The 10,045-nt window shown below is 40.8% G+C and overlaps 1 protein-coding gene across 1 annotated transcript; it reads left to right on the forward strand.

Annotated features, from left to right (window-relative positions):
* The first annotated feature begins 1,327 nt into the window (after positions 1–1,327).
* On the forward strand, positions 1,328–9,572 carry fbxl5 (F-box and leucine-rich repeat protein 5). The gene is made up of 11 exons (XM_033622319.2): positions 1,328–1,463; positions 2,883–3,098; positions 3,926–4,021; positions 4,238–4,433; positions 4,942–5,127; positions 5,270–5,395; positions 5,902–6,056; positions 6,144–6,226; positions 6,346–7,077; positions 7,670–7,818; positions 8,481–9,572. The coding sequence occupies exons 1-11, from the start codon at positions 1,380–1,382 to the stop codon at positions 8,555–8,557; spliced, it is 2,100 nt and encodes a 699-aa protein (XP_033478210.1). The 5' UTR covers positions 1,328–1,379; the 3' UTR covers positions 8,558–9,572.
* The last annotated feature ends 473 nt before the right edge of the window (positions 9,573–10,045 follow it).

The raw sequence follows: 10,045 nt of genomic DNA on the forward strand, positions 1-10,045 counted from the left end.
AAACCAGGTTTACCTTTTTGAGGACATGTATAGCAAATGGCATTTTAAATTAATAATATATACTTTTTATCATTTATCTTTGTACTCAGGTATATTTCCAAGGTGGTAATCTGAATCACTTGCAAGAGCCAGCTCTACAGGCCCCTCCACCCCAGGGGCCCCAGTGCAATCACAATGCCTGCACTATCTATATTTATGCCCCTTGTTTAAAGCCTCCAGCTGCTCCACAGACAATGAATAGGAGTCTGATTTTATTTTATTTCATTGAAGTGTTCGCAGTTCTGAAACGGAAAATGTACCCATATGCTCTGAACATTCACCTGGGGCTGTTTTAGAATAACATGTATGTATGTATGCATTTTGAAAATGGGCGTAATTCTAACCTTTAAGTACACTTAACAAATGTACTTAGTTAAATGTCACCACTGCCAATAGCTAATGGTAGGCAAATATGATCTTTTGAAAACAACATTGTGTTAAAATGTTCTTGAAATTTAATTCACAAACCAACCAACTACTTTCACAGGAAGTCTTAGACAAAAAAATAAATAGCCTACATAATATTAATTTCTAAGAAACACATAGTCCTTTATTGTACTAGATAAAATTGATTAATTAAATGAATTGAGTGAGAGTAGTAGATTGCTACTGACTCTTTCACACAAAAGAAATAAACTATGATGGAGATGGTTTTGCATTTATGCCCACATCTATAACAGTTCAATTAGAATTCAATTAGATTTTAATTCCCAGTATCACAAATCACAAGTTGCCTCAGAGAGCTTTACAGAATACGACAGCATGGACCCTCACAGCAGATAAGGACAAACTCCCCATAAAAACCCTTTAAGAAACTTCAGGAAGAGCAACTAAGGAGGGATCCTTCTTCCAGGACGGACAGACGTGCAATAGATGTCGTGTGTACAGAACAGATCAACATAATAAATTTGCAGTAAACATTAGTTCTTCTGGGAAGATAGGTATATTAATGAGGTGGCAGTCTGAATGAGTTACAGGAGCCTGTTCTCTGGCCATCATGCTGTTGGAGGGCCTGCTCTCTGTAAGGGCCCCTTGTCCCATGGGCCCCTACACTGTCTATATTGACGCACCTGCCTCAAGTAGGATTGTAGGCCCTAGGCAGACACTTACATGTAAACCAACATGGGGCGATTGGAAAGGAAGAGATATATGTGATATGTGCATGCTCGCATGTTTGAATCCCTGCCCAGTGCAGCAGTAAATAAACAGGTGGAGGCGGAGGAAATCTAACACGTCCATATTCATAACCTGCGGTCACATGAGCTGCTCGCACGCGCAGTCTCCCAGTTCGATTGTATCTGCGACTGTGCAGATGACGCACTGAGCTTCAGTGTGTAAAGATGGCCCCTTTTCCGGACGAGGTGGATGTTTTTACTGGCCCACACTGGCGAATGAAGCAGCTGGTGGGCCTGTACTGCGAAAAGGTGTGTATAAATGAATGTCGGTTGTCAATTTGGTGTTTTATAAAGGAATATATGAAGTGCGTGTGGCCAGCGGACGAGTGAACGCCAGTTAGCACGTCAGCTAGCGTTAGCTTGTTTCTGTAACGATTGAGTCAGTCGAAGCAGATGGACTATCACGCCTCACGACTACATTGGGACCGTTTGGTAGCTTCGAGGTTAGACTTATAAACGTGAAGTTAGCCAAACATGGAGGTGTTTGCTTATCCAGCACTTATGCGTATCGGGTTGCACTTTTAAGAAAACATATTTAACGTTATCGATATACAGCTAAGGCTTGCTAACCGCTTTAGCTAACGTTAGCTTAACCAATTTACAAGATACCTTGTTATGCAACATTCTTAAAGCATCTCAGAGCAGTCTGTCATGTTTCCATCAACTGTTTTATAACATTGGAGACGTTCAGGCTGTATGTTAAAATTTCGACAAGTCAGGTAAACTCAGTGACAGTAGATAGCGTCATGTAATTACGACGGTTGTGCAAACGTGAGCTACGTGACACTGTAGCGTTACAGAAGCCCTGAGTGGAAAGTCAAAGTGTTGCAGCAGCATTAAAACATACTGAAGTACAAATACACAGAGAAATCAAAATAAGTAAATGAAATAAGAGCTAGGCCATGTACAACTTGTGTAAGAGTAGAAAAAAAGGATTATCCAAGGGCAATTCAAGTTAAAGTGGCAAATTATGAGATGAAGTTATACTGTATGATTAATAACAGCTGGTCTAGTGTTACGTAAACAACACAGTAGAATAATGTGTGCTGTGGTTAAGTAATATCACTTAGTGTTGTCTGTATTAATAAAGTAAAATAGAAATGTAGTGTACGATGTGTACATAGTATAGTATGATGTACCCAAGTACATGTGAGGTACAAGACATAGTCAAAGGTTCAATGTAATAGTAGTAATATAAATATAATATAATCTAGTACAGTGGTTCCCAACTGGTCGGTCGTGGTCCAAAAGTGGATCGCAGGTCCATTTATTTACAGTGACTTTCTGGCACAGAGCTTTTATTTTGAAGTGCTGTTTCCTGCTGTAGCATGAGTGACAAATGGACAGCTACTTAACAGAGACGGCAAACTAGCTCGACAACATGTCCAAACACAAGTATGATACTGAGGTGTTAAACTGTGTGGACCTTGAACTAATGACTAGGGACAAATCTGGACCCCAGGGCTGGACCAGTTGGGAACCACTGATCTAGTATAAGTTAAAATACAGTATGGTGCAGTATAGTATTGTTATTAGCTGTCTAAGATTACATTCTCTGTCACACTGCAGCAGGTGCTAATTATTTTATTTATTACATGGGTATCACTATAAACACTTATGACATTACATTTTATAATAAATGATTGTTTCTTTGTTTTATTTCCACAGTTGTCAAAAACCAACTTCTCCAACAACAATGATTTCCGCTCATTTCTTCAGTCACTGTGCGCCACCTTTAAGGAGTTCAAGATGCACGAACAAATCGAGAATGAGTACATCATCGGCCTGTTGCAACAGCGCTGCTGCACTGTGTACAACGTGCATTCTGACAACAAACTCTCAGAGATGTTGTCCCTCTTTGAAAAAGGATTGCACAACGTCAAGGTAAACATGCATCAACGCATTATAGAAAAGTTTATTGTCCTGCCATGGCCCTAGATTGCACCTAGGCTTTACTTGAAATGAACACATATGAGCTCTGCAGAGCTTAGCTGATAGTTGTTGCTCAATGGTGGGGTAACACTCTGTCATTAGAATAAATATCACATAGCCAGATTGCAGTACCAACAACAGAAGAGCTGTTATTTTCATATGTACATGTTAAATGTATAGATTGGAAATAAATCTGTATCTTTTGAAATACAACTTTTTTTTAAAGCCCTTTTTTAAGTTTTAGCATCCATTTTTCTAAGTTTTTGTCACTATTGTGTGATGATACAACTTGAAATTGTATTTATTTATAAGGAAAAGGTCAGCTGAGAAAGAATTGTGCTGGTTTGTATAAGAAAGGTGGGGTTGTGTTTTTGTGACCTGCTTAACAAGATAGAAGAGTTATTGTTCTCTCTCAAGCCATTGGCCAACCAAAAATGGGCTTTCCAGAATGATGCAATTGTGTAAATCTTAACTTCCGCTCTGCTCCAGACAGTTTGTAAAACAGAAAGGAACATTCTGTGTCTTTGGGTTGAGAACTGTCCTAGAGGAAAGATGTTTCAACTGATATCAATAATGTTGTGCTGAGTTATTTGTATTCAGCTGGATGACCTTTTTTGAATTTTCCTCATTTCCTAAAGAGACTCTGACAAGGCCATGAATTGTATGTGCCATGTATTAAAAAAAATACATGTGCTAGATGATACAGACAGGATTGTGAAGAAGTCTCAACTGACATGTTTAAGAGATCCCATGAATTAATAATTGCTGTGTGTTTTTAGAGTGAATATGAGCAGCTTAACTATGCCCAGCAACTGAAGGAGAGACTAGAGGCTTTCACACAAGACTTTCTGCCCCACATGAAGGAAGAAGAAGAGGTACAAGATGTTCAAATTCCTATTTACTGTTAATATAAATATCTTTTGATTAATTGATTCCCTAAAGCATGGGTAAGACTAAATTGTGTTCCATAACAACAAAGGGAAAAGACATGAACAATAATCCCTAAGGAAACATTTTCAAAAACATGTATGCTCATACCCCTGTGAATGACACTGTTGCAAGCTGTTTATAACCAAGGAGAGTCGTTGCAGGTCTTTCAGCCTATGCTTATGCAGTACTTCACCTACGAGGAACTCAAGGACATCAAGAAACAGGTGATAGCACAACACTGCAACCAACACCAATGGGATTGTGCCGCTGAGGTGCTGAAGGGCTTCAGTTTGTGGAGCCAGGCGGAGGAGCTGCAGAAAGCCTTTAAATATGCTGACCACGAGAAGACAGATTATGGTTAGTGAACATGTGTTATAACTATTTTTTATGCAAACAAGCTAGACCTCATTAGTAAACAACTAATTCAAAAGGCTGATGGATAAAGAAATATATATTTGAAGCCCCAACATTGTCTAGCACTTGCAGTATAATAAGCTTTTTTCCGACAGATGACATTTTAACTTGTCATAAAAAAGCTCAGGTGTTAATAATAGCATAAACAATGGCTCTGTCCTAGTCAAGTGTCCCAGTAAGCCACGCCATTGTGGCAGTGAGACAGTATGTACAAAAGCAGGACCTTGAAACTAAGGCAACCAAGGTAAATGGCTTTCGGCCATCTTTAATTTTATCATTAACACCTGTGCTTTTATATTGTGACATGTCAAAAAGGTCTAAACTACTTAAGTCATTAGTTTCATTAAAGGATAAATAGTCTTGGAAAGCGAATTGCATTTATAAAATATGCATTTGATAATTTCAGTTTTTAAGTCGATGACAAATAAAGCTGTTTTGTCCTCCTCCTCAGAACTGGAAAAGAACAAGAATTCTTCAACCCACATCTCCCAGCTTCCCACAGAAATCATGCTGAGGCTGTTCCACTATTTGGGCCCTGAAGATCTGTGTCGCTGCAGTCAAGTGTGCAGCTCTTGGTCAGACCTGGCCAAGACCGGCTCTCTGTGGAGGCACCTCTACCCTGTGCGCTGGGCCAGAGGTAGGCTGCTCACAGCTGTTGATTACCTCAAAGAACAAAATATTGCTTACTTAGCTAAATGTACCCTGCAAAAAATACTTGACCTGCATTAATTTATGCAGTGGTGGTCCTCTGCTAATAAATGTTTTTCTCTCTAATGTAGGTGATTATTATAGCGGCCCCCCTGGGGATCTGGACCAGGAGCCAGATGAGGAGTGGGTGAAGAGTCGGCAGAATGAGGGTCGGGCCTATCAGGAATGGGATGAGGATGCTGATGTTGATGAGTCTGGTGAGGTTTTGTTATAAGCAAAGTACATGCCAATGTTATTAACTGAAGATGATCATGTCGGAAAGCTATTAAATCACAAGTGTGCCCTTACAAACACAATGTCCACTGATTTTTACACTGGTCAAATGTAAAGAGGTTTGTGTCATAAACAGATTAGACACCTCAAAGTCTACTAAAATATACTTATTTAAAAAACTAGTATCAAAAGGCATGGGCTAGGAGGTTTTGACATCTCTAATATTTGATTATCTCGTGGATTTAAAGTAAAGCGTGAGAAAATCCAAATGTATTTGCCCAGGACCCTCAGGCAGGGCACTCTAAATTTGCTTACATGCTGTTATCGTGAATTCAGTCACCTTAATTCACCTTCTCTCCAGCTGCACTCTGGCAAAAAGGTAAATAAATAGAGCAAGCCATAGGTTGTGCCTCGCAGTCCGTTTGTTAAAGGTGATGATTAAACAGACTTGTACAGACTGAGAATGTTCTTGTTCATTGTCTTTTTTAAGATGTGTCGGGCCAAACACAGGGCTCCCTGGCCATAAGCACTGCTAAGCGAGAGAAGAGGCTTCTGAATGGGATTATCCAGAACCTCCTGCCAGCGGTGGGTCCGTCTGTCAAGTCCATTGTTCTGGCCTACAGTTCCACAGTCTCGAGTAAAATGGTATGAAGTTCTCACTTTGACACTGAAATTGACGATACCCGATAATGAAGACTGAGTCAAGTCTGAACTGTCATGTCCTCTTCTCAGGTGCGCCAGATGCTCAGTTTCTGCCCCAATATTACTCACCTGGACCTGACTCAGACTGATGTTACAGATTGTGCATTTGACAGGTAAATATATTAAAAGTCATTACTAAAATATTATATAATTTGCCTAGGGCCAGCCCTGGTCCATTCTTTTTTTTTAACTACAGGAAACTCATCTCATTGTCCTTGCTATCCTCTTACAGTTGGTCGTCTCTCGGAGCTTGTCTCTCTCTGGAGCACCTGGATTTGTCAGGGTGCGAGAAGATTACTGATCACACCATGAAGAAACTGTCTATCGGGCTGGGTGACCTCACATCCTCCACCTGCGTTGACAAACGTTCAGACCGGCGAGCCAAGCTTCTTAAAAGTTCCCCAGTACCCATCACGCTCATGGACGAGAGAAGCCTACATCCAGTGGTGCGGAAGAGGCAGGCCATCATTTTTAAGACAGGGACAGGTCGTTGGGGCGCTGCCTGCACCCCCACGTCAGTGTGGGTCCTGGACCCCTCAGACCCTGCAGATATTGAGGATGCTGCAGAGTGGAGCCGTCGTGGTGTGATGTCTCTCCCTGAAGCAGAAAGCTTTGTAGAGACACAGCTCGTGGGAGGCTCGTGCTGCTGCAGGAGGAGCAGGAGGCGTGGGCACAGGACTGGCTCAAATGCCTCCTATCTGCATCAGCAGTATGCTATGTCTGGGGAAATGTTTTGTGGTCACTCTACCTGCTGCACTAGTGACATGGCCCTCAGGACTTTTTCTGGGCCTCAGTGCGAGTCAGGCACCACCAGAAGCAGCACTGCAGAGTTTCGGACTAAATGCTCCTCCTTTGGGGGCCTGCAGTGCCTGGAGCATGAAAACAGGACTGACCAATCAGCAAAACGCTCACTGAAATTTCTCAGTCTCTCTGGATGTTACCAAGTGACAGATTTGGGCTTGAGGTAAAGATCATACATTGCTCTTTTTCCAAACACTCCTTTTGCTCTTTAAACGGCCAAACAAACCTGGCTTTAAATGGATTTATATGAAAGGTTAGTATCTTCAGAAATGTATGTGATGCAGTACGATGAACGCCGTCTTTGATCAGCTGAAAAATTCCAACGTTTTGTCAGGTTGCAGTTTCAAAACAACGTGTAGAGCTAAGTGGCACATGTAGTTATTTTCAGTGCCAGTTGAAAACAAGTGGTGTAATAGCTTGTGTGGGTGCGGTCAGTTGTGCAAGCACTCTGCCACTTATCTTTGCAAACTCCTTATCCCTGCAGCCTTACTCATGTACACAGTTTTGGTGAGATAGACAGATGTGAATGTTTATTCACATGGCAGTATAAAAATAGAAATGCGGGTTTACTCATCAAATTATGTTTCCATCAGTTATTAAGTAAATGCTGATTATTAGATGAAGGCTTTACATTTGCTGTAGTCAGCATCCATTATTAGCTTAAGACTGGATCATCAGTGTCTATCTATACATTCTCACTGCTGGTGTGCAGGTTGCTCTACCTGTAATGAGGTTGCACCATGTGTGTGTTTCAGGGCTCTGTCGCAGCGTGGAGGGCTTCCTTTCCTGGAGCATCTCAACCTGTCTGGCTGCCTCTTCATCACTGAGGTGGGGCTGCAGGAGCTGGTGTCAGCCTGTCCTTCCCTCAATGATGAGCACTTTTATTACTGCGACAACATCAACGGTAACACTCAAAAGTGAAAATGTTAGGGGTCATTTTTCCACTGAAACACAAAACTGTACATGCTAGTAACTTTCAGATTACATGCCAGTAGTGTTAGCAGTCAAAGTGCATGTTACCCATAGTTGCAAAAATAATTTGAAAGCATTAAATGTAAAAATATGGACAGCATCATTGCTCACGTGCACCAAGTATTTTCCTTTGCTGAGGCATGTATGGTGCATGAGGAGAAACCCCACCAATGCAGTTGTGCTATTAAGCCACCAGGTGGCTCTACAATGCTACATAGCATAGACAAGCATAGACATGAATTGTACAGGTTATTTCTAATTCTGTTACACAAGTAAGGTGCTTTGGAGATAGCTGTTTCTTTAAACTGGATGTGAATATGTCATGATGCAGTTTGTGGCAACTGTAACAAACATTCCTAACCCCACCTGCATAGCATGGGTCCTAGTGTTACAGATCCTACTAAGGTGGAAGGTAAGTAGGCATTACAGTAGCCAGCACGATGCCGTCAGAATTCACTTCATCTTATTCATTTATTTAATGTAAATGTAATGATTCACTCTTTGGATTGTGTGGGTAAGGGTATGCACAAGCAATTTCATATGTCCTATGTCATGCAGTTCAGTAGGTGACCATTGTGTGGTGTTTCTGTCCAGGTCCTCACGCAGACACGGCCAGCGGCTGCCAGAACCTGCAGTGTGGTTTCCGGGCCTGCTGTCGCTCTGGAGAGTGATCCTGCCAAGCAACGCTCTCCTTAAACTTCACGTCTCCCTTTTTATTGCACTTTATCCTGGGAATACCGGTTGCTGTACTTTGTGTCACTCAAAAAGTTTCTGGATGAAACTGTAAATTTGCTCCCGTTACTTCCCTTTTCCATCTATATTAAATGGAAATAATCTTTTCGAAAAAGAAAACGTAAAGGAGTGATGATGGATTTGAAGTGTCTGAAAATGTACATTCTGGTTCCTTTTTTTGGTTTGAAAAATTAAAAAAGACAAAAAAAAAGCTAGGGAAGAGTAAACACCAAGTACTTTGTGTTTTCTGTAGTTACACCAGTTTTCCTTTGTCACTAAAACTATACTGATTTATAAGTCTTCTCCCCCCTGCTGTGTTTAGTTCATCCATCTATAATCAGCATAGTGTAGACTGACATCATCAGCATCAATTAAACAAGCTTTATCATCTATCTGAGAGGGTAATGTGATTTCATTGCTGGTTCTCCTGTAGACTGAAGCTGTCACGTTGTTGACAGTTACAGGTCAGAATGAATATAGTCCCACTGTACATGGAGGACGTCCCTCACTTTGATGTCCATTTGATGCTTACACAGCAACCATTAAGTTACAGAGTCACCAGTAAAGGATGTACAGACATATGGATTGGCACATGATGTTACAATGTAGTCTTATCATTTTGTCCAACTTTGTGATACCAGATGTTCATAGTCATCAAAACAAGCTTTAGTTTTTCTTCATGCACGCCAGTGTGGGAAAAAACGGACCAATGTTCATATAAGAGGGATCTGGATACGCCCAGCACTGATGAGGCTTTTAGAGGAGCTGAAAGGAGATTAAGAATAATTACCCTCAGATTGGGAGAAGCTTACTCTGTCAGTTTTCAATAGATTGTACTTCATCTTTAATCGTTCTGCAGCAGGATGCATTTCCTTGTTCAAAGTCTTGCATGAGGAGTTCTATTGAAAATGTTCAATTCATAAACAGAACAATAAAAGTATCTTGGGGTTAAAAGCTCTGTTATTGGTTGTTTTAATTACTTTGTGAACATGGTTAAGATATTTAGAAATCGAAAAGTTTGCAAGTGTGACGTTTCAGTGTCTCAGCCAGAGTTGATTTGTGCTTTTCATTAGTTTTTATTTTTGTTTCAATTCATTTCCAGAGTTGGTTTAGTCTGTTGATCAAGTTTTTAGTTGTTTTAAAATGTGTAGTTTTAGTTTATATTTTTATTAGTTTCAGTAGAAGTTTTATTTTATGCCTCTACACCGGTACCAGCCATGGCCAAAGACATTATGTTTTTGGGTTTGGGTTGTCCATCTGTCTGTACCATTCACGTGAACTAGTATCTCACACTCCAGATAATTTCTTCAAATTAGGCACAAACATCCACTTGGACTCAAGGATGAACTGATTAGATTTTGCTGGTCAAAGGTCAAGGTCACTGTGAACTTGTGCCTATCTCATTCTCACGAACGCGCCATCTACAG

This window comes from Epinephelus lanceolatus, chromosome 6, assembly GCF_041903045.1.
Source record: "Epinephelus lanceolatus isolate andai-2023 chromosome 6, ASM4190304v1, whole genome shotgun sequence".
NCBI classification, from domain to species: Eukaryota; Metazoa; Chordata; class Actinopteri; order Perciformes; family Serranidae; genus Epinephelus; species Epinephelus lanceolatus.